This window comes from Molothrus ater, chromosome 9 (genome assembly GCF_012460135.2).
Source record: "Molothrus ater isolate BHLD 08-10-18 breed brown headed cowbird chromosome 9, BPBGC_Mater_1.1, whole genome shotgun sequence".
NCBI classification, from domain to species: domain Eukaryota; kingdom Metazoa; phylum Chordata; class Aves; order Passeriformes; family Icteridae; genus Molothrus; species Molothrus ater.
This window is the reverse complement of record NC_050486.2, coordinates 11,536,798-11,560,787: the sequence shown is the minus strand read 5'-3', so window position 1 is coordinate 11,560,787 and position 23,990 is coordinate 11,536,798. Positions and strand designations below refer to the sequence as shown.

Below are 23,990 nucleotides of genomic sequence, written 5' to 3'. Positions count from 1 at the left end.
CCTGCGCGGCGATGGCGGCGCCGGGCGCTGAGGAGCTGCGGGCGGGCGGGCTGGGACCCGCGGGCGGCCCAGGGCTGGGCGCTGTCCCGCCGCACCCCGGCGTCCCGCCGCACCCCGGCGTGTCGCGGCGGCGCGGGCGGACGCTGCTGGTGCGGCACCTGCCCGCCGAGCTGACGGCGGCGGAGAAGGAGGATCTGCTGCAGCACTTCGGGGCCGTGTCTGTGCGCGTCCTGTCGGACCACGGGCGGCTGGTGAGGACCGGGACCGGGACCGGGGCGGCCGCGGGCAGGGCTGAGCCTGGAGCCAGGCAGGAGCGGGGGTCCCGCTCCCGGGGAGCCCCGCGGGGCGGGCGGGACAGCGGGCGGCTCCGGGCTCCGGCCCGCCCGCCGCAAGCGCCGTGCCCGCGGCTTCGGCCTCTTGTGCGGCCGGCGAGGCTGGGCTAAGCCGTGCCCAGAGGCCTCTTGGCGCGGGCAGGGATGCACCTTCCCAGCTCTCTTGAAATCTCTGGTTTGCTTTCTTCTTCCTCCAGATTACGAAAACATGGATGTATTTGTTTTGTGATAAGTACTCTTCATAAAGAGCCTTGTGTTTTGCAGAACTGCAGATGGATGATGTCTGCGTATTTTATCAGGGTCATGCTTTATAGGATATCAGAGATACTGACTTTGTAACAATGATTTTGGGTACGGAGCCATGTAGTGGCAAAATGGGGTAATAAAGTTTGTTTAAAAAAAATTCACTTGGAAAGGTGTGTTATGTGAGGATTTGATTTAATTTGGAAAATTGGGGGGGAAAATTAGAAACCATTCAAACGTTGAGAGCACAATAGTTACAACTTTCATAGCAGGAAGAGCATTACTTTTAGTAAGAGTAACTTTGAAGAAAATGTCTTATGAGGTGCTCCAATGAGTTTTCTGTTTCGGAAGAGAATTAAACCTCTGTAGGTACTTTCGTGCAGTTTAGAATGGTTTTAGCTCACTAAAAAATCCCCACTTGTCCTATATTTGTCAAACTGCTGAGCTCATGTCTTGATTTTGACTGCAGGAGGTACTTTTCCAAAATTCATAAGAAAAATGGTTTCTAGCCCTTCATGTTTGCCCCGAAAGGGAATTAGATAACTCCCATCTGGTAACTTTCAAGTATGTAAACTTGGACTAGCAAAGTGCTTGTGGCTCAATGTTTTACATGCAATCTCTTACGTTTGTGATTCAAATACATTATAACTTTTTGTTTGTTTTCTAGAAACATACTGCTTTTGCCACCTTTCCCAGTGAAAATGCAGCTGCAAAGGTTTGTATTGAGTTTGTTATTGAATGTTTCAGCAAAGCACTGAATTGCCAATGCTCTTAATGTTTTTTACACATCATCTGGTACTTAGGGCTAGGAAAAAACAAAGCAGCACAATGTAGTATGAGAGTTCCATTTCAGGACAGGTTTGCTTGCAGGACTTGATAAAATTCTTGATTACTTCTGTGTTTCCTAGAGTCCTAGGAAAGGTGGATTGAAAGGGGTTTGTGCAAGTTAACTGATCCAGCCTGGCAAAGTTAGAGAAGCTGAGACTGATCAGGGCACTGTTTAGGATGTGTGTGCATTTATATACAAACTATAAAACCAGCAGAGTTTCCTTGTCTCCTGTGTAATTCTGTTTGCCGTAAAAGTCAGCCCTGTGAGTCTCACAATCCAAGTCTGCCTTAAATGCCCAACTTTGATAGGAAAACTACTGTATTAATAGGAGATATGTATGCCAAAAAGGTTATACTAATAATGCTTTTTAATACTAGTCTGGTTAAAAAGCCTGTGCCAGAACTTCCCCCATATAACTTGGGTTTGGGGTTTTTTTTTTGCATTGTTTCTATTTCTTTTAGGCCACACTTTATAGGACTAAAAAAGGAAAAGACTGTGTGAGGTGAGCAGTGGTGAATTAGGTGCCAGTTGTTAGCAACCTGCTGGGCTCTGGACTTTAAGAATGCTGGATCTTCCTAGAGCCACTGTTAAGATCTTGATTTTAGAATCCCTAGCTGTTACTGACAGAGTTTAGCATGTTTGTACTTCAGGAGCAAAAGGTAGGTTACTTGAAATTCCAGCAATTTAGTCGGCTGTGTGAAAAGTCTGATTGTTAGGGCTGCTGCTGTGTTCAGGTGACCAGTCTGTGTTGTGGCTCTGGCTGTGCTGGTCCCTTTCCTTCCTGCCAGCAGGAAATGCTGCTAAAAGCAGAGCTGGGAAGACACAAGCAGTGCAGGGCTCTCGTGTCCACAGTAGCACAGGCTTAGCTTAAAGCAGTTGGGCCTGCATCCTATGGCCAGTGTACCACTCAAAGGAAAAACAGTTATGCTTTAAAACAATTCTCATGTTTGTCCTCTTCCCTTTCTCTTCTCCTCTGTAATTACTTGAAGGCTTTATCAAGACTGCATCAGCTGAAACTTTTGGGTCACACATTAGTTGTTGAATTTGCAAAGGAGCAAGAGAGTGCACAGGTACTTAGCCAGCCTTCTGCCTCAGACAAGTGCAAAAGGTATGTGTAGAGTAATTTCCTTGTTATCTTTGTGGTCAAGGAAAGGGGGTTCTGGATTCTTGATACTTAGGTAGTACTTGTAACTCAAAGGATAAATTGTAACCACTTGGAAGTCTTAACAAACAGGTTCTGATCTATAGGACAGTGACTGCATTCCTCCCAACAGAACTGTGTCATTTGCACCTGTGGAATGTGCAAATAAGTCATAAAAGCTATGTGATAGTGCTTAATTAAAAATACTGTAGTAGAGTTTTCAGGTTATTTATTCCACTTTCTGAATATGAACAAATCAATAATTTAATACCTTTGAATTTATGGTCTCTGAGGAGAATGCATGATAAATAATTTCAGTTCTTTTCCATTGAGTGGATTTAAGTCAGGAGTGTTTGAATATAGGCAATCTTACTTAAATCTGCATAAGTATTTATTTTAGAAGACTGTCACTACTGTAATTATCCTCATGTATTAATTATGAAGAATTGGTAACAGCTGTAGTAATGGAAATGGTAAAAGATGTAAAAAATACCTGTGCTAATTTATTTTTTATATTTATGGATTATGCATATTTTATATATTACATAAGGCATATCTAATTTTTGCACTGTTTTAATTAAGACTAAATTAATTTTCAGTTTAGAAGAACCAGTGAAAGAAGAAGAGAAGATAGAACCAAACTGTGTTAAAATAGAGAATGGAATTGCACCCAACCACGGGTTAGTGTTGGGGTTTTATTTATCTTAATTATTTTATTTTGTTACAGCTTATTTTGAAATGTGTTATGTACTGTTGAATAAGATGCTCAAAGCAATAACTCCTATGCTGCTGTTCCTCAGGCATGTAGGAGTTGTCATAAAGATGGAGTTTCAGTTCCTCAAGTTTAGAATCCTCACATCTGCATAGTGACTCGTGCTTTGAGCTTCTGGATTGCAGAACAGCCTTCTAGCACTGCACATTGCTTTCTTGGGGAGTTGGAGGGCTGAGTTTCCCCCAGTGCTAACAGCAGAATATCACTGACTTCTTTTTCCTGATGTTTCTTCCTTCCCCTCCCTCTCATTTTCATGTTGGCATACAGGAAGTAGTAAACTTCTGAATTTATTGAGTTTCTGATATTTGTGCAGGCTGCTGTGATGTGCTTTTGGTTTTGGACATGTTGTTTGTTTCTGTTTGCTTTAGGCTCCTGCATGGCTTGATACTTTCAGTATTTCCAAGCCCAGTAAATCTGTCATACACTGGGGACTACTCCGTGATGTTAAAGGCATTCTAAGTGGCCCAAAACTGTTCTAGGGGAAATAATAATATTTCAGTGTTACTTCAGATGTAATCAATATTAAGCCTCCAGTAATCATTAATTGTTATGGGTGATTAAGTGGCAGTAATGTTAAGGTGTCTTGTTTTCAATCTTTTTTTCCTCAGCCTCACCTTTCCCATCAATTCTTGCCTCAAATATTTGTATCCACCACCTTCAAGTGCAATTCTAGCAAATATAGCAAATGCCTTGGCAAGTGTGCCCAAATTTTATGTCCAGGTAAGTAAAAAACAGGGGGAAAAAAAGTGAAAAATTAAAGACATTTAATTTTTCCTCTTTAATTATCTACAGAAGTAATTATTTTTGTCATTGTAAATACTAACTTGGATTTTCTGTGATAGTGTTAACCAATCTTAGTTTTTTACTGTGCTGAGATAATGAGATTTTATTAACCTGAGGTAGATTACTTAATTGACACTGAAGACTTAACTGGATATGCTCTTCCTAATTAGATGTGACTTGAGTTCCTGGAATTTCATTCTGAGAGGATGCTGTATGTTTGTTATTAGCCTTGTTAGGGTGTTTCTTATATTGACTTTTAGTGTTGGATTTCAAGTGCAAGTTTTACATTGTTCATGAACATTAGAACTGTGCTCATTTGCACCTGCCAGGAGTGATTGGCTGTTTTACCTAGCAAGGAACTGTTATCACTTACTTATTCAGAAGAAACCTACTTGTTTTGACTCATTTCAGGTACTCCACCTGATGAATAAAATGAATCTCCCTCCACCTTTTGGGCCAATCACTGCTCGCCCTCCCATGGTAACATTTTAAATACGTTTTCAGTACTGTAGCATTGATTCACAATTTAAAATGTTTGCAGCATAGTAGGAGATCTGAATTTCTAGAGGATTGCAAATCCTGCTGCATTTCACTGGATACATGTTGGTCTTCTGAAGCAATTCTTTGGACTGTACTTAGAACAAAGAAATACCCCTCTCTGGTAGCAGCACTGCAGTGTTTCAGACTGTTGCTTCACTGTTGAAACTGACTTTGGAAATGGCTTTGGAGCCTAAGCCTTCACCCATATACTTGGACTGTATTCTCAGGAAAGTCCTTGAAGCTGAGTGCAAAGTGAAAATCCAAGGCCGTGGTTGCTGTATTTTTTTCTCATCTCCACTTAAAAGAAACCATTCACTGTTATGCTTCAGAAAGCAGATTTTTTTGCTTGTGGAAAGTTTTTCATTAGTAATGTAATTTACCAAAATGCTATCTAAATCCCTATAAGCATACTTGGAGGACATACTTGTTAAATTATCATTAATTGCTTTGACTGTTGTTATTAAGAAAACAAGACATGTTTAGGTTTTTTTCCTTCAAGAAGTTCAATTTTTTCAACTTCTTCCCTATAATTAGTATGAAGAGTATTTACCAGTGCCTGTGCCACCTCCCCCAATCCCACCTCTGCCTCCTGAAGAGCCTCCTTTGCCTGAAGAGGAAGAAGGACTGTCTAGCGGGGATGAATCAGAATATGAAAGTGATAATGATGAGGAAAAGGAGAGGTATGCATTTTACAGTCATTTGCAGGGTTTTGGGCTTGCTGAAAGAGGGGGTTTTACTGTTCAGCTTCCAGTTCAGCAAGTGGTATGTTTGCAGTATATAGATGTAGAAGCTTGTAGAGAGTGTGTAGCAATCTTTCCAGATGCTTAGAGAAACTCCAGAGTGCAGAAGGTCAGTGCAGGTTTAAATGCAGTAAGAAAAGGGGAGTGGCCTATTGGTGTGCAAGTTTTTGTTTGTCCCCATGTCCAAAAAAACCCAACTAAACAAAAACTCAGCTTGAAGAGTGCAGATGTAGGGAAGCAGAAATTAGATTATTTTCTGAAGTCTTCATTGTTCCACGTCTTTCTAAATTGACTCTTCAGCCTGAATTGTATGTGCACGCCAACTTCCAGAACATTCTTTGTACATCAGCGGGTATGCTAGGGGTGATAATATTTGTGCTGAGGATTCTCTTGCACATTTGGGACTGAATTATATCACAGCTGTATTTTTTTTAATCTTTAAACTAACTCTAAATTAAAAAGCAGCTTTTTCCTTTACTGTCTAAACTGAGAAGTAAATCAGAAAGTCCCTATGCTGTATTTGGAAAAAGCTACCCCTGTTGAGTGTTAGAAAATCAGATTCAGCCTGGGCCATCACAGCTTCAGTGTCCCAGTAAGGAGCATGCTTGGGGAAGGAAGGGCATCACTGACATGTTAGGATTTTGGTCAGTCCTTAAGTGCTCTGTGTATATTGATTTGCTGTGTGTTACAGCTTCAGTTTTAAGGTAGTTTTACAATTATATTCTGAAAAGTTCTATATCAAGGGCTTTAAGGAAAGGGGAGTGGTTTTTAAATTGGTACTTTCAATAAACTGTAAACCTCTTTGTTTTATTTTTGTTTGGTTTTGGTTTTCTTTTTGTTTAAAATAGAATGACAAAGTTGATGGAATTAGCAACCCTTCAGCCTAAAAGACCTATAAACACAAAGAAGCGTGGTGTTAGAAAAAAGCAAAGAATTAAGGACATGTTGAATGTTCCTGTGTGTACTTCCCACAGGTTTGTGGTTTTTGCACTTATCCTATTGGTTTTATTGCCCTAAAAATCATATTTTCTTCTAGTTTGAACTAAAGTCTGCTCAACAACTTTAAAGTGTGCCTGATTCAAGCTCTGTTTCTCTTCCTGTCAAACTAATAGAAATTCCTTTTCCTAAAAAGATAACTAGTTTCACATCACAGCTGTGACTGAAAAACAATTTGGATTTCTTGTTTGAGCTGCTTCTTAAAACAAAGAATTAAAAGTATGACACTGGAAGTATAGAAACTGGCTTACTTTAAAATGAGTTTGGGTCTTAGAACTGCAGTGTGCCACAGTAGACAGCAGTGCAGTATTTCTGTGTTGTGATGAATGATTGTGAATGCATTTTTACTAATGGCTGCCTGCTTCCTCCAAATGATTTGCTACATTTTTTTAAGTGTCATGTATTTTATATACTAGCTGAGAGCAGCAGCAAGGCCACTTATTTTTCATGCTGAAGTTACTGATAAAGGTTTTAATAAATGCCTGTGTGTATTGTACTGTGGTACATGATGGTTGGTTCTGCTCCCACTGCCAGACATACCTTCTGTGTCTGCGGTGTTGTAATCACCTGAAACTGTGTTGGGTGAAATGGATGAAATGGAGAACATGTGTTTGTGGTAAACAGCAGCATAAAATCTAACTGGAAGAAATCTCATGTTTGAGCATGCATTCATCAGTGTCTGAGTCTTTAATTAATGTGTTGTTGTTGTTGTTTTAAACAGTAACTCGCACCCTACGCTGTCACCTTCAGATGTCTTTGAGCAGCTGCAGCATGTAGGTCATAAAAAAATAGAGTTTCATATTAGTACTGAGATCCCAGCTGTTCTTCAGATAAACCCAGAAAAAGAAGAAAAAAATGGTAAGAGGGTTTGTACTTCAAATGTGTTTAATGTTCAAGTCATGTGGCTTCAGTATATAAAGAGTGCTGAAATTTACAGCAGGAAATTCTTTTCCTTTACTGTACTGGAGCTTTCAACACCAAGTTGCATCATAGTTGTATTTGCTGTTTTTCCCACATTACAAGCTTTGGAAAGGATCCAGAGGATTTTAAAGGGCTCTTCTATGTGCTCTGTGGTTTATGGTGAATTGCACTGTCTTTTAAATGACAGGATGAAAATGTTACAAATTTTCAGTATTTTATGTTATCAAGCTAATTTCGGATTTTCCTTTTCCAGCTCTTAGAGGGCAACATCCAACCCCTTTTCTCTGGTGCACTGATTATCTGCCATAAAAATGCTGGGCACTGATAACAATGAGGTGTGATGGCTTTTTAGAGGGTTATGGTCAATCTGTGGTTCTTGGTACTTTACAGTAGTATCCAGTTTCTTTAAGGAAAAATAATGAAATGGATACAGGATTGAACAGCAAGGCAAGTTTTATGATAACTAATGTGTGCCATGGCCTTTATTTGTACTACATGAGGTTTTATAGGACTGCACAGAGCAGGTGCTTTTGTCAAACCAGGGATTAAGACTCATTTTTAAGCGTGTATTCAAATTGCCTTGCAAAGTCTGCTCTATTATAATGTTGCTGGAATGTGATTTTTGTTGCTGGCTCTTGATTTTGGTGTAAATAAAGGTACAAACCACTTACATAATTTGTTGACATTTCAGACCTTTATGCAACCACAGAAGAAATCAATAATACAGGCTTTGGAAGGATTTTCCCAGCTCCTAGTTCAAATGATAAAATGGAAACTGAAGAGGAGGATGATGAAATACCATCAGAATTTATTTCTAGAAAGGATCTAGAAAAAAACAGACTTTCTAGAGAAGGTATAACTGTGAGAATCGATTATCTAGTAACAGCTTTTTGATTTGTTGCTACAAATAGCTTAAATAAGTGTTTATTTTCTTAATTGAGCATATAGTAAATTATTTTATACTGAGCAAATGTGCAAAGTAAATTAACTAAAGCATGGTTCATTTTTTTGTCTTCAAGAAATGGAAAAATATTCTGTTTTCAAAAACTATGAGCCAGGTGATCCAAATTGCAGGATATATGTGAAGAATTTAGCTAAACAAGTTCAAGAAAAGGTAAGGAAACAAGCAAATTAAATATCTATCAAAAGGGCTTTTTCTTAGCATTCATCTTATGCCTACACTTTAATTTCAGGATCTTAAGTTCATTTTTGGAAGATATGTTGACTTCCAGTCAGAGGTGGAACGCAATATGTGAGTTCATTTCATACTTGGTTAGAATTAAGCCTTTTATATTAACTTCTATGACACTTCTGAAAACTGGATTTTAAAAATAGCCATATTCACATTTTCTGTGTTTCTGCATAAACAAAAATGTGTTAGACCTAAAAATCTTCATTTATGAAGATTAAGAAATCAAATTATTTTGAGTGACTGAAGACCCTATTATTTTGCCTTTATATTTTCATTCCCAGATTTGCTTTTCTTGGCTGTGTGACACAGAATGAACTGTGTAGATGATTGTGTGTATCTGATCATTTTGCATATGTCCTGTTTAGTAGTACTGCACATCAATTTGCCATCCTGCAGTTTAATATTACCTTTTAGTAAATGGTTTCCCCAAGCAAAATGGTCTCCAAGGACATCAGGCCTCCTTGTAGGCTTTGTTTCTGTTTCTGCTCTTTCTCCCACCTGAAGCATGAGAATTGCGCATTTGTACTGTGAAATCTGCAAGGTTTGTGAAACATGAGTAATTCCCAGTTCTGCACTGTGCCCCTAGGTTTGATATCCGTTTGATGAAAGAGGGCCGGATGAAGGGACAGGCTTTCATTGGACTTCCCAATGAGAAGGCAGCTGCTAAAGCACTAAAAGAAGTTAATGGCTATGTCTTATTTGAAAAACCCATGGTGGTTGTATCCTTTTCTTCAAGCATTTTCATTATATTCTTTATCATCTCTGCCAGTCTCTGCCAAGTTTTGTTGTCACAGTGTTCTGCAAAATAAAAAATGCCTTAAGAAAACCAATCAGCATAACACAGTGCACTATTTATGGTAGCTGAAAAAAACACAGGGGCAACTCTTCTGAAATAGGAAAGTAAAAGTGATTTAAGAACAGAATTTGCTGGTCTTACATCTTTGATCCTGCAAAGACAATACAGAAGATAATTCGGCTTGCATGACCACTGTATTTAAATTAAATACAAGGTTTTTGACTTGGTTAGGTGTATGTTTACAGAATCATGATCATAAGAAATGCTCCTGTAAGAGTAAGTGGTTCTAGATGGGTTTTTCAGCTGGAACTGTCTCTTTTTGATTGCATAGCACTGTTTTTTTTTTGTGTGAATGTCCTTTCTTATTTTTCACTTTAACATTTCATAGTTTATTTCACTTTCTTTATACTCACATTAACCCCAGCATCTGCTGCTTTTACTGTTTTTCCTCTCAAATACTGAGACATTAAAGTTAAGAATTAACATGCTGGGTTGGAAGTTTATAAATATCAAACATTTATCCTACTGTAGTTACCTTGTTTGCATCTAACCCATTCCCAGTTGGTTCTCCTTATGGACTCTCTAATAACTCCTGTACTGTGTATCAGTGAGGTCCTAATCTTTGACTAATAGACACTATTAAAATACTTCATACTGAATTGATTCACAGATAAAGGTCACTTTCTAGACTAATTTGCAGGAGTAATCTTTTTTGTCTTTCTTAATTGACTTCCACTTACCAGACACTTGTAGTCCTTAATAGAATCTCAGCAATTTGCTCGTTCAGCTAGACCAAAACAGGATGCCAACGAAGGGAAAAGAAAAAAGTAAAACCCTGCATAAGGTATGGACTCCCTGCTTGAAAGTGAAAACAAAGGATTGGGCTGGGGCTTTTGTTAGTGTTTGGTTTTATTTACCCTCTCTTTAACAGCTTCTTTAGGAATATTAATGATGGAGAGGAAATGTTCCATACAAATTTATTTTCTTAAATGTGTGCTTATATTAGAAAAACAGAGTGCAAGGTATATAGTTGGTGTAAGTTTATAGCTTTCCTTTTTCCTGTGTTAAAAAACTCAGAGGCCAATATTTTCCTAATCCTGATATTGTAGGGCACTTGTCAGTTTCTCTAATCCTTAATTTGCAAAGATAAGGAGAATAATTTTATGGAATTGGACCGCTTCTCTTTTAGTAATCTCCCAGGGTTTTGCTATTGAAAAGTGTTGCCTCTTAACTCCTTCCTTTCTATCCCTGCCGTTGTAATGGGATTCTGAAGAACTGGTTCCAGCAATAAACTTCGGCTGGCTGTAAAGAATCTTTTCTAACTTCAGAAAATGAGTTCTTAGTGCTCTTGCAGTAACCTTTAAACTTGTCTGAATCAGTGAAGGATATTCTGTTGGAAAGGGCTGCCTAATGTTGCATTGATGAAGGCTTCCTTTGTTGCGGAATATATAGGTCCTGATTTTTGGCATTATTTAAGTGTAATGAGAAAGTACCTTCTAGCAGAAAGTTGCTGTTTAACTTTTATCTCTTATCATGTAGCTTTACTTCACTGCTCCCTACTCTGAGTATTTCATTTATGTGAGAGTAAGTCAAGCCAAATCAGCTCTAATCTACCTGAGTGGTTTCATGGCCTGCAAACATTTGCATAGTGAACTCAAAAATGACCATATGCAGTAACTGGTGCAAGAATAAAAAGCATTTATTTCTCAGTCTGCACCCTCTGATACGTGAATTAGCTCCAATTTAAAGGGTACGGACCTTAAGTTCTGGTTACAGTTGAGATCGCTCTGGTTATGCCTCTGCTTAAAACAAAATTAATTGAAATCTTACCCTGAGTGCTTAGGAAACATTCCTTAACCCATGGTGTGTTTTTAATCTGGAAGCTTGATCCTTGTTACTCTGAAGAAAACCTGAATTTGAAATAAAGGATGTGAACATTTGCTTTGATTTTTACAAATTGGCTGTAAAGCCCACAGTGTGGTTATTGTGATGGTAGTTCTATTTTTAACAGCTACTCTAATTGTAGGTTCTTCATTCCATCCATTGTCTAAGGATTTTCAAAATCAGATTTAGGCTTGTTTCTCTCTCTTTGGTCTTCCTATTTTTGTGTTACTGTCTGTAGTTTGCAAAGTCTGTATTTTGTCAGATCAAACATCACTTTTTTATAGGCCTTCTGACTGGTCATTGAAAAGAGCCTTGGCTAAAGTGTTCTATTAGGATCAAGTATTTATGAGACTATTTCAGTCTTGTTTGTCACTCCTTTCTTGTTAGAAAAAAATTTCTATTTGTCTAATAAGATTACTAAGGTTTCTTATATTAAAAAAATTGAAGCATTTTAGCTATTGGAGAACCTGATAGATGAAGTCAGCACTTTTATTCTTTTAGGAATTCCCTTTTTTTCAACTCATTTTGTACATTAATTCTGAATTCATTAAACATGCTAAATACTTGAATTGCATAAAGAAAATAACAAAGTACTTATTCGTTGTTATTCTGATGGTCAACTCAGAAGCTTTTTCTAGAGTGAGCAAACCGTACTGAGGCAAGATTCAATTGTGCACCTGAAAATCTTCCACGAGTTACAATCTTACAAGTGTTCTTGGTGTTCTGTCCATGGGCAGAACTTCTCTTACCTTGACTCTTTATGTCTTTTAATAATATCAATGTGCCAAGGAGTTACACAGGTTTCTAAGGATCCATGAGGTTTAATTAAAAATACTTGTTGCATTTCCCAAGTAATGGTTAAGCTGACCCCTATTTCTGCATGGCTGTTTTTCTGTTCCTGCTGGAATATTTGGATGGTTGCTGGTTTATGAAGTAAAATTCCATGATAAAAACTTGAGAGTCTGCTTGAGTCTAGGGTTGGTTTTCTGTTGTTGGGTGGGTTTTGTTTTGTTTTGGGGTTTTTTTAGTTTTGTTTTTTTTTTTTTTTTTTTTTTTTTACAAATGCTTTATCCTTTTTTTTGACAAAACAATACATATGGTTCATAAAATACTGCAGAACTCCTTGCTGGCTGAAATGTCTCCTTATTGAAGGACTGGCAAAAAGTTCACCTAAAGTGACTTTTTCCTGTAGCTAAAATACAATTGTTTGGGAGAAAAGTTATGTGGAAGAAACTGATATTGAGAGGTCTCCAGCTTCTTCATAAGGAAGAAGTGGTTTGAAAGCTGGCATTAAAGGGAAACATGATTGGGTTTTGGACCTGATGGAAATGAAGTGAGTCTATAAAATGGCAAAGACTTGAAGGAGATGGAAGAATCTGCTGGTGTCCTAATAGTTCAAGTTATCAAAAAATGTATTTCCTTTTGAATATGAAGTTTAGTGTTGATGGATTCATCAGCCCTCGTTAAATCTCATAAGGGGTTAGAATTGTTTTTTATCAAAGAGGCATATTTGCTTTTTTTTTTTTTGGTAGGTAGCATAAAGTTATGTGTGTGTAAAACTGAGAATCAAGTAAAATTAAACCACATTCTGCTGTTCTTCTTTAGAAACATTCCTGCGTAAATTCTGCAATAATACTGTCATGCAGAGTGTATCCTTTCTTGTTGTATCCTTTTTTGTGCAATGTTTCCTGTAGCACTCAACTGCATCTTAAGTTTTCATACTAGAGCATAGAGTAGAAGTGGGGAGGAGTTAGCACATTTTAAGCTTGAGCTAATCTAATAATTATAACAAGCAAATTTTTTCGGGGGGGGAAATAAACCAAAGAGTTGTCTATGTTGTGTGAATAGACACAATGAAGGTTCTTAGGCTTAAGAGGTGGCCTTCACCTTCTTCCTCAGATACCCTAGTAATTTGTGGTCCTGTTCCTTAGTGGAGCAGTTTTAGCTCATACCAGCTGATCTGTGTGAAGCTGTGCTTATCTCACACTGACCAGGTCACCTTGTTTTACTTTAAAAACATATTAATATAATAATATGTTGGCTAAAATACATTGCAGAGCAGTTTTAATATTAAGGGGTTGACCAGAATTTTAGATCATTTGATGATTACTGTTGTCCTGGTACATGAGAAACAATTTGGAGTTGATTTAGTTAATACATTCCTTACTTTGTCTTTTTTTGAGTAAAGAAGAAAATTAACAATATCTTGCAATTAAGTATTTGGAGCTGGACTAATAATCAACTATTAATTACTGCTACCTTTTTGTTGGTTGTTTGGGTTTTTTTACATTGCTGTCTGCACTGAGGTGGTGTTGTTGCTAGTGACCTACAGGTTTCCTGTAGGTTTCATTCTACATTACTGTTTAACATTCTATAATATAAAATTAATACAGTCTGCATTTATTAAGATGTATTTTTCACAGACATTAAGCACTTTTTAAAACACTAAGCATCTTTCAATTTATTTGTCAAAAGCCAGTGTAGCACTGCTATTTTTGGGGAGTTCTTTTAACATGCCTTTGTGATGTTCCAGGTCCCTTTTGTGTTCCTTCTCTTTCAAGTATTTCCGAGCTGGGGAAGAAGCAGTGTGATCATCAGGACTCTTGAACTGTGCGTAGTTGCATTTCTAAAGTATTTAAGGCAGAGAATAAACATTCCTGTCTTAAGGATTCCACATATCTTTAAATCTCACAAGACTTACTACATCATAAGTGTATGTTAGATTGCTTGTGAAATCTAATAAATTATTTCCCTTCTCTTCATTTTGCTGCCTTCTCTTTGTTTTGACTTTTGTTCTTGGGGTTTTGGGCAGGACAGGTCTTCTTGTCTTGGAGACCAAGCAGAAGGACGGGTGCATGTGCCTGAAATTTGTACTGTGAAACTGGGCACTGGTCTTCCTCAGTAATAACCTTCCATTGTTCATCTGCAACTTGAGAACTGTCACTGGTGAGACTGAAGTCATTAAAAGCAGAGTAGCAGCTAAAGCTGGTATAGATGTGGTCCTTGCCCTGTTGAGGTTGATGATAACAGTGGTCACATAGGATTTGCTACATACTGGGCTAGCTAGTTGAACTGTCTGAAACCGTGTGGGAAATACTGGAATGACATTTAATTTACAAGATATTCTAGTCCAGTGGACTTAAAGGAAAAGTTATTCCATAAATGACTAAATCATAGCTGATGGTGTGGGAGCTGGTGCAGAAGATTTGTCATTACTCCAGCTGCAAACAATCTAAATCACTAGTACTGGTGGCTGGACTAAAGTAAATCTATCTTTGCTATTTTTTTTTCCAATAGGAGCTGGCTTAGCAGAGTCCTTTGAAGTGCTTTTACTGGAATTATTCTTATTTTACACTTCTCATGGGGACTGTGTTGTTCGTTTAATCCTGGAGGGCTTTTTCAACTTAAATGCTTCTGTGGTTCTACAGTAGTATGTCCTTTGACCCATGTTGAGCTACAGCACCAAAGGCCCACAAGTGGCGCCGAAGTAGGATAACAGCAAGGTGGTGCTGTGCTCAAGGACAAAACTACTTTATAAGAAAGTGCGCAGTGTTCAGAGAGCCGTGCCCTGTCCGCGTTGTCCCCGGCACCGGCGGGGCCGGGCTCGCCGTGCCCGGGCAGTGGCGCGGCCCGGCGGAAGGGGCGGGGCGGCCGCAGCGGGCACGGACCGGGAGCCACGGGATCCGCGCCGCACGGGGAGCCCGGCCGGGAGCCTCCGAGGGGCGGGCACGGACCGGGATCCACGGGATCCGCGCCGCACGGGGAGCCCGGCCGGGAGCCTCCGAGGGGCGGGCACGGACCGGGATCCACGGGATCCGCGCCGCACGGGGACCTGGCCAGGAGCCTCCGAGGGGCGGCCGCAGCGGGCTCGGACTGGGATCCACGGGCTCTGCGCCGCACGGGGAGCCTGGCCAGGAGCCTCTGGGGGGCGGCCGCAGCGGGGTTGCTTCGCCTGCCGTAAACTCGGGGCTGCTCGCGGGTTGTGTGGGGAGCCGCCAGAAGGGACAGGGCCACTGCTGTGCTGCCCTGTGACAGCTTTTGGCACCTGCAGCCTCCGCAGCTCGGCGTCCCGCAGGGCCGGACGCGGCCGCAGGTGTGTTGGCGCTGGCGGCACCGCTCCGGCCGTAGCCCAGCAGACACAGAGTGACCCGAGTTCCCGGGTTGGCCGGGACAGCGGCAGGGCTCTGCAGAGACGCTCCGCTCCCAGCTTCTCTGCATTGCAGTCAATGTTGCTCTCTTCCACATGGCCTCCTAAAGTTTTTCCAAGTTTCGAAATTATTTTGAAGCTAGAGCCATCAGAGTGCGGTGAGGATTTCAACATCCCCATTCTCTTATTATTGCTTGTATTGAAGGCAGAGCAGCCATAAACCTGTTTCAGAGAAATGAAAATCTACATTGAATCTTTAAGCACTAGGCTTTGGAGCTGGTTGGGTCAAGGTACATTATTCTTACTACTTTGTGTCATTTACTACTTTGCGTATTTACTGCTGTAAGTAAAACTTGCCAATCTAATAAATGGCTTTTCTCATCAGAGAAGATGGAATTTTCTTAGCTCATTTTCTCTTAATATGTGTTCTTCCTATCAGGGCCAAAAAGCATTCCTTCATGAAAATGGAAGCATGCAGAACAACTGCTTGTGACTGAAACTTAATCTGTATACTTTACTGAAGATCTGCAAGTAAATAATTGTATTAAAGCTATTTTGTTCACAGCAGAAAAGCCAGCTAAATATACCAAATGCTTTATTCTAAACAACTCTGCCTGCTTGTGAAGCGCAGTGACAGCTGATAGCAGTAGGCTCTGGAAGGCTGGTTCTATATTTTATAAACTATATTTTGTGCCTAAATTTGTTCCAAAGAGTGCTCCAATACCTGAGAGATACAAAACATCCTTTCCTCGAAGCAGAAATGAGGGCAGTTTTGTAGAAATCATGTAAAATTTTTTATCAATTTAAGTCTGGCTAACTGTATCACAGCAGGTTAGAGTTTTCAGCGGTGCATTCCCAAGTGTGTATTAAATCAGGAAAAGCACTGGTTTCCTTTGTGTAGCAAACCTGAGGGCCCTTGTGTTCATGTTTAAACCTTCACTGAGGTGTTTGGTTTCTGTTGTGACAGGAATCTCTCTTTGCTCTGTCACTGTAAGATAACTTTTTAAAAGAATAGATAGTTACAGGAAAGTAACAAGATTCTGTATTTTGTTTTCAGGGAAGTATTAGTTCAGCCATTTTTTTGCAGAAGTTCTTGTAGAACTTCTTTGTATCTCGGACTCTCTAAACCAACTTCTGAATGGGAAGAGTGCAATATAAGGTTCTCAGTAGAGTAATGTAAACCTTGATAGTTGTTTAGTTTTAGGTTTGTTACATGTTGTATCTCTCTAGGTGAGGAAAAGGAGAGGCAATTTTGATACAAGGATCGTTGTCTTTGTTTGTCCCTAAGTAAATACAAATAGGATATGAGTTGGGAAATGCAGTTCCTAGCCTAGCTCATCAGAAGGAAATGTAGCTGCAAGCCTCTGGAAAGCTCCTTCTGCAGAACTCTGTACTTGGGCACTCAGAAGGAGATTTCTTGGTTATGGAGCTTCACAGCACTTCCAACATCTGCATGCCATTGCACATGTTCTTAAAAGGAGAATATCTCCACACAAATCCTGCAGGTGTGCAGAGATAAGACATTTAGCATTTCTGGGTTTCACTATAGTTAATGATTTCTGAATCTGAGAGATCTTCCAGATTTCAGGCTGTTGTTTGAATGAGAGATGTCATGTGTATCATGAATAACAGACTCACATATGTTAAACCTCCAAAATATCTGAGGTTTCATAACCTCCAAAATATCTGAGGTTTCATAACAAAGGGTAAGAAATATGCTGCCTCTGCAAGGTCTTTTCCAAATATGTTCAAGTTGTAGCAACACCATTTGGAAAAAAAAGATGTCTCTCAATGATTAATAGGAATGTAAAATAACATACATTAAAATGATAAACAAAATGTCCATTTCAGTCTATATAAGTATTCCTTTGCTCTTTGGGGTAGTTTTTGACTTTATAGTAATAAAATCACAACTTCTGCATTCTGGAGGCAGCCTGCATTAGGCAACATCTGAATTTTAAGTGCATGAAAACAAAGTTACTATTAGTATGGGAATTTGATATAGTTTAGATAAGATCCAGTTCTCATACAAAATAACAGGTAAATAAATATGGTACCAGAGATGGGTGTTTACCTTTAAACGTGTATTTTCTAATGTGTACTTTACCCTCTTACAGAAACATTGGCAGTTAGTAAGAAGAGCCCAGCTGATCACAGAGCACTGGATGGGGATCTATTTTCTGCTGTTAGTTGTAGGGCTTTGTTGGGGGCAGTACAACCCCAACACTGTCCCAAAGAGAACCTCTATTGTGCACCTCTTTGAATGGCGCTGGCAGGATATTGCTGAGGAGTGTGAGCGCTACTTAGCTCCTAATGGATTTGGAGGAGTTCAGGTATGTCTGCTCCTATCAGTAGGTAGTGAAATTGCTACATAGATGATAATTTGTTTTTCACAGAAAATGTTCAATTCGTCAAAGGACAGGTACTGAACAAGAAAAATAGAAATTGGTAATGGAAGTAGTAAATGCTGACAAATATATTCTTCAGCTATCTTCAAGTAAGCATGAATTTATTTCATTGCTCCAAAGTGCGTGTTTTGCAGTCTGTGCTGTTACATTTAGATGAATTAGAATTGCGCATCACTTGCTAAATCTTTTTTTTTTTACTGCTGTGAAGAGTAACCTATGTTTATCTGCTTGACATTTTTTAAATCAAGGAAAGCTTTTAAGAGCTAGATAAATGTAAAATGAAACTGTGACTGAACAAAGGGCTTCCAAAGAGAACAAAAAGTGCTGAAGGTGTTAGATAATTAAGTACAAAAGCCTGCTGATTGTGTTCACCCAAACTGGCAAGTTTCTCTCTGTGTATCACAGTAAGCCACTAAGAGACCCTTCTTTGCAGGAGCCTGGTGTGAGCGGGCGGAAGTGAACTGAACACAGATTCTGGTGAAGGTGTCCCTTTGTGAGTCAGTTCTGTCTGAACAACAGAGACGTGTTCCTGTGGAACCAGAACTGCCACTTGGGTGGGGTAGCATGGCAGGAGAGCAGCCTCTTATTAAAGTGTTCCCATTTGCCTGTCAGATTGCTCAGGAAAAATTGGTGCGAAGGCTGCCTGTCTCTTGTAGCCCAAGAGATTGCAAGCTGGCCTTGAGTGAGAGCTCTCCCATAATTTTCAAATAATCATCTTGTCTTTGCAACCTTCTTTCCAGGCACACAGGCCAGATGGACTTAAAACTGATTTCTCAGACTGTGGCCTATGCCTGTTTATCATTTTAATCCATTCTGTGGCAGGGTCTCAGAAGTTTTTTTCAGATGATGACTTGCTGAGCTGGTCAGGAAGGCAGCTAAGAGGCTGAAGGGGTCTTTCTGAGAAATGGTTGGATCAGGTTGTTGTGGCCAGAGGCTTGGAGGTAGCAGCAAAAGCTTGTTGCCTAAAAAGTATCCTGAAAAGTCTGTAAAAGAAAGAGGTATAACTCACCTGGAAACTTACAAGAATTAGGTCAAGCATGCGTTCATCCAAAGCGTTACAAAAACGGGAAGTTGGATCAGTTTTAAAGGCAGGATGTTACATCAGTTGTTATGCAGTTACTTCCTTCCTCTGCTGACCTAATTCTTCAATTTCAGATGCTTCTTTTTGAAGCTTGAAGTCACAAAGAAAATTAGGCCTCTCTGTTCATGGGCCTAATTTTTATACTGGCTTTCTGAGGCCAGACCACAGTCTTTTGTTTCCTGCTACAGTGTAAGCAGAGGATACTGAGGATCTAAGTGTTCTCTAAAAATGTTCTTCTCTAAAAATACTGGGCAAATAAATTAACCATTTTCAGTATCCTGTTACCAAGTGTTACCATTGTTTTATTGACAGATTTCACCTCCAAATGAAAATGTTATCATTACTGACCCCCGGCAACCATGGTGGGAGAGATACCAGCCTGTCAGCTACAAGCTGTGCACAAGGTCTGGAAATGAAACTGAATTTAGAGACATGGTGACCCGGTGCAACAATGTTGGAGTAAGTACTTTGAAAACCTTCTGGTGTTTACAATGCAAGGATATAGCCAAGCAGTGATTCTACCATTTAAAAAAATGGATGTAGTGTTACCTGCCTGTCTGCTGAGCTGCATGTTTTATCACCCTTGTGTCACAGATATCTTTTATGAAAAATCCTTTCCTTAGGGTTTTTCCTCCTGAGGAGCTGAGAGGCCTCAGGAACAAAATGTAAACAATGGTTATCTGCTGCTGTGGAATGCAACAGGTAGCATCTGTGATTGGTCTCATGTGGTTGTTTCTAATTAATGGCCAATCACAGTGAGCTGTCTCGGACTCTCTGTCCGAGCCACAAGCCTTTGTTATCATTCCTTCTTTTTCTACTCTTAGCTAGCCTTCTGATGAAATCCTTTCTTCTATTCTTTTAGTATAGTTTTAATATAATATATATCATAAAATTATAAATCAAGCCTTCTGAAACATGGAGTCAAATCCTCGTCTCTTCCCTCATCCTAAGACCCCTGTGAACATGGTCACACCCTTGCTGTATGCTAAGAAAAAAATGGAATAAAATATTGGCTGAAGCAAGCAAGCAGAAGTAGGGGGATAGGGCAGGAGGTATGGGAGAGAGAACATTAATTAGTGGTGCTGTGGGAAGTAGCTTTTTCAAATTGTTATGTGGACACTGTTCTCTAGGTGCACATTTATGTGGATGCAGTAATCAACCATATGTGTGGAGCCAATGCTGGGGCTGGTGACCATGCTACTTGTGGAAGCCATTTCAATGCAAAGACTGAAGATTTCCCAGCTGTGCCCTATTCTGGCTGGGACTTTAATGATCATAAATGTAAATCTAGAAGTGGAAACATTGAGAATTATCATGATATATCTCAGGTAAACCTACAACTGTGGTTTTCAGGTACATCTGTTCCTGTGCTTTGATTTCTTTGCTCTCATTTACAGTGAGACATTTTTTAAAAGAAATTTTTAAAAGCCTTATGAAAAGCCATCCAAATTAATAACAGAGGTTAGTGTTGTTATTACGAACACCACTTCTTAAAGGAAGGGATAGCTGTACTTGAGACAATGTCTCAATTTCAGATTCAGACAAATGTGCTTAGGTAATTAATAAAGACAATTTAAAGTTCATAAAATCTATTTAGTGCTAAAAAAGGTAAAGTTATTATTTGCCTTTATTGTAATTTGGAAGTTTTCCATGGTCTCAATTTCAGAAGAGAGGGGTAAACTCAATTTCTTATTGCAGCTTCTGTGTAGATGACTTTGTAAAGGAAAGAAATGCCTGAGAAACAAAGGCTACTGAAGGTTTTATTTGGCATTGTAATATAGGCCAAGAACATTCAAAAGGTGTGTAGAACACTGCATGAAGTTTATTGGTGAGAAGGGTTTGATTTCAGGTGCGGGACTGCCGCCTGGCCAGCCTGCTGGACCTGGCCCTGGACAGGGAGCACGTGCGCTCCAGGGTTGCCGTGTACCTGAACCGGCTCATCGGCCTGGGCGTCGCGGGCTTCCGCATCGACGCTGCCAAGCACATGTGGCCTGCTGATGTTAAGGCCATTTTAGACAAGCTGGAAGATCTAAATACTCAGTGGTTTCCTGCAGGAACTAAACCTTTCATTTACCAAGAGGTAATCTTTATTTTTTTAAATTTTACTTCACAAACATTTTTCTTGCAGGCCCAGTACAGGCTCAGTCACGCATGGCAATGCTTTGTATGGGCTGAGCCCAATCAGATCTACCGAAACCATCCTCAATTTCATCCCCAAACATAATCTGCAAATATCTAATCTGTCTATAAATGGTAATTGATGTGCAAAATGCCCACTTGTTTTGGACCTACTGGAATTAGGTAACCTGGAAACTTTATTGAGAGAATTTTATTGAGATGAAATTTACTGCACTGAAGTTAGTGTAAAAATTTTATTGGTATAAAAAAGAGATATCATTTCCTGAATTTTAAATTCCGGATAATAAATTGGAACAGAAGACATAAGTGTTGATTACGGGCTGAAAGTTTATTTTCCAATGGTATATAACAACTATTACTTGATAACCTGAATTTGTGTTTTTCGTTTGAATTGGAACGAATTGGAACAAGCAGGTAAGTGTTGGTTTCAGTCAGCAGAAGCAAAACTTGCTGCACATATTTTATTAAATTAGTATCTTGCCTGCAAAGTCTAAGCAAATAGAAACATTCTTTAGCTCCGTAGTGAAAGGATGCAGCCCAACTGCTGGAAGCAGAAGCGTTGGTGTCCGTACTAAATATAAAGGAAGTACAGCCCAAGTATATCATTTAATCATGGGAAAGTGATCAGCTGGAGTAAGGAGATACAAGATGGAGATGGAAAAGAGGTTCACAAGCTGGGCTGAGCTAAAAAGAGAAAATAGCCTTACATATTACAATTTTGCAAGAAAGCCAAATAACCAATAGCAAAGTTGAGCCAATAATTAGCTCAAGTACTGTCCCCTTGCTTAAAGCAATGTCTCAAGCAGTGTCATATTTGTTTGATTTTTAAGTAGAAAGACGTGCTCTATCTTTCCTGTACCAGGTAATTGACTTGGGTGGAGAGCCCATCAAAGGCAGCGAGTACTTTGGAAATGGCCGAGTGACAGAATTCAAGTACGGTGCCAAACTGGGGACAGTGCTGCGCAAGTGGAACGGAGAAAAGATGGCCTACTTAAAGTAAGGATGAAGGTGCTGCAATTGATGCAGGATTGACTGGATACAGCAGTTGACAGGGTAGCTCCAAGTCTGTGTTTTTGTTTAGGAACTGGGGAGAAGGCTGGGGCTTTGTGCCTTCTGACAGAGCCCTGGTCTTTGTGGATAATCATGACAACCAGAGAGGACACGGGGCTGGTGGATCTTCTATTCTAACCTTCTGGGATGCCAGGTAAGGGATTGCTCTTGTGTGGGTGATGCTTCTTGCTTTTGCTTGTTTGTCTGTGTGTTCTCAGTCAGGTTCCTCCTTCCATGGCTCACTCCTTGTTTGTCCACCAAACAGGCTCTATAAAATGGCAGTTGGTTTCATGCTTGCCCATCCGTATGGCCTCACACGTGTGATGTCAAGTTATCGCTGGCCAAGAAATTTTCAAAATGGAAAGGTGAGCTTTAATTAATTAAATAATTAGTTTAAATTAATTTAATTAAATTATTGCTGAAGATCCACCCATGGGGATTAAGGGTGAGAGCAGGGCCAGAGAAGTAGTCCAGTGCATTTCAGGTTTTTGAGAGATTTCCCTGTCCTGGGCTGGATGTAGCCAGTGAAACTTTGATGCTCCCTCTAGCTTTCTTCACCAGAGGGACTCTCTGCATCTTCAGGCACAAGATATGCCAGAATCTCTTTTTTATGAAGAAAGAAAACCTTTCTTTTTAATGACAGGACGTCAATGACTGGGTTGGGCCCCCAAGTAACTCAGATGGCTCCACCAAGGCCGTTACAATCAATCCGGACACGACCTGTGGCAACGACTGGGTTTGTGAACATCGCTGGCGTCAGATCAGGTAGGGCACTGGGGAGAAACAAGAAGTCAAAGCAGCTGCTTTTGCTTCCTGCTCCATGTGGCTTTAGGGGTGTTGCAGGTGCAGTGGCAGACATGGCTTGTGTTTTCAGGAACATGGTGATCTTCCGTAACGTGGTGGATGGTGAGCCTTTCTCCAACTGGTGGGACAATGGCAGCAATCAAGTGGCTTTTGGCCGTGGTAATAAAGGCTTCATCATCTTCAATAATGACAACTGGTAAGTCAGTGGCAGAAAGTTCTCTCGGTCCCCAGAGAGAACAATAGCATCCCTCATCCGCAATCCAACTTGAGTTATTTGAGTGCATGCTGGGTCCAGAGAGCTAAAATGGGTGTGTAGGAGGGGTGGGATCAGAAACCTTATGCTTTACAATGCCCTTCCAATAGGGGAGTAAGATCATGTTCAGAAATCTTACACACCTTTTGAAATACCTGTTTTAAAAACAATGCATAAATCGTGTTTATTTTCTCATAGGAATATGAATGTCAATGTGCAAACTGGACTGCCTGCTGGTACCTACTGTGATGTTATTTCTGGACAAAAGGAGAACAACAAATGTACTGGAAAGCAGGTGTTTGTTTCTGGTGATGGAAAGGCTAATTTCCAGATTAATACCGATGCTGAAGATCCATTTATTGCAATTCATGTTGATGCCAAGTTATAATTTGGGAGAAATAGCCTCCTCTGTTTGATCTGTGTATTACTGTTTCCCCCATATGTTATTCCCTGCTTTTTGAGCATGAAGGAATCTCTATTGCATAATAAACGGCATTCAAATTGAAGAGTATTGTTTTTCCCTTAATGAATTCGATGTAACTTTATCCCCTCATAACTAGTGGCAATGCAGTGATAGGTTTTAAGGCAATGCAGCATTCCAGTTCCTGTGTAACAAAAACACTGGAGAGAAAAAAAAAAAAAATTCAAAGCCAGCTAAAATGGCAAAGGAAACGTGCAGGGTTTCCAGGGCTGATCCGTGCACACCCACTTGTATCCCAGAGCAGCCACCTTGTGGGCTGTCAGCTGTGAGCAGTGCCTACGTACAGAGTTGATATAAACCCTTCCTTATGACAAGCCAAGCCTGGCGTCTGGGTCACCGAGGGAAGCTGGGCTGTGCCAATCAGTTTTTCCAGCCTGTGGCATCAGTGAAACCAGCAGGTTTCCTGCTTCACAGTCAGCCTGTGCCTGGACAAAGCAGAGCCTGAGCTCTTGCACGGT

The 23,990-nt window shown here is 40.1% G+C and overlaps 2 protein-coding genes across 5 annotated transcripts; both read left to right on the top strand.

The window, feature by feature from the left end:
* Nucleotides 1-11: 11 nt before the first annotated feature.
* Nucleotides 12-13,931, top strand: RNPC3 (RNA binding region (RNP1, RRM) containing 3). 2 transcript variants are annotated; one of them, XM_036388305.1, is made up of 15 exons: nt 12-251; nt 1,243-1,290; nt 2,394-2,512; nt 3,145-3,225; nt 3,926-4,037; nt 4,512-4,580; nt 5,175-5,320; nt 6,229-6,354; nt 7,098-7,234; nt 7,989-8,150; nt 8,317-8,411; nt 8,491-8,549; nt 9,076-9,208; nt 10,057-10,129; nt 13,703-13,931. In XM_036388305.1, the coding sequence occupies exons 1-14, from the start codon at nt 12-14 to the stop codon at nt 10,114-10,116; spliced, it is 1,587 nt and encodes a 528-aa protein (XP_036244198.1). In that variant the 3' UTR covers nt 10,117-10,129; nt 13,703-13,931. The 2 variants fall into 2 exon arrangements, with proteins under 2 accessions (XP_036244198.1, XP_036244197.1); XM_036388304.1 differs by having other exon boundaries at nt 12,775-13,931.
* A 1,118-nt stretch (nt 13,932-15,049) lies between these two features.
* On the top strand, nt 15,050-23,557 carry LOC129046585 (pancreatic alpha-amylase-like). Of its 3 annotated transcripts, XM_054515701.1 has the most exons (12): nt 15,050-15,474; nt 15,756-15,847; nt 17,434-17,649; nt 19,118-19,264; nt 19,936-20,133; nt 20,655-20,885; nt 21,807-21,940; nt 22,026-22,148; nt 22,260-22,359; nt 22,638-22,759; nt 22,869-22,994; nt 23,250-23,557. In XM_054515701.1, exons 3-12 carry the CDS (start codon nt 17,482-17,484, stop codon nt 23,437-23,439), a joined length of 1,539 nt encoding a protein of 512 aa, XP_054371676.1. In that variant the 5' UTR covers nt 15,050-15,474; nt 15,756-15,847; nt 17,434-17,481; the 3' UTR covers nt 23,440-23,557. The 3 variants fall into 3 exon arrangements, with proteins under 3 accessions (XP_054371676.1, XP_036244202.1, XP_036244201.1); XM_036388309.2 differs by lacking the exon at nt 15,756-15,847 and having other exon boundaries at nt 15,050-15,262; XM_036388308.2 differs by lacking the exon at nt 15,756-15,847.
* The last annotated feature ends 433 nt before the right edge of the window (nt 23,558-23,990 follow it).

Coding starts and splice junctions, on each gene's coding strand:
- LOC129046585 (XM_036388309.2), top strand. CDS start 17,482: ATGGGGATCTATTTTCTGCTGTTAGTTGTAGGGCTTTGTTGGGGGCAG. Junction 20,134..20,654: donor ATTATCATGATATATCTCAG/GTAAACCTACAA, acceptor GTTTGATTTCAG/GTGCGGGACTGCCGCCTGGC. Junction 22,760..22,868: donor CATCGCTGGCGTCAGATCAG/GTAGGGCACTGG, acceptor TTGTGTTTTCAG/GAACATGGTGATCTTCCGTA.
- RNPC3 (XM_036388305.1), top strand. CDS start 12: ATGGCGGCGCCGGGCGCTGAGGAGCTGCGGGCGGGCGGGCTGGGACCC. Junction 7,235..7,988: donor AGAAAAAGAAGAAAAAAATG/GTAAGAGGGTTT, acceptor TTGACATTTCAG/ACCTTTATGCAACCACAGAA. Junction 9,209..10,056: donor TTGAAAAACCCATGGTGGTT/GTATCCTTTTCT, acceptor ATAGAATCTCAG/CAATTTGCTCGTTCAGCTAG.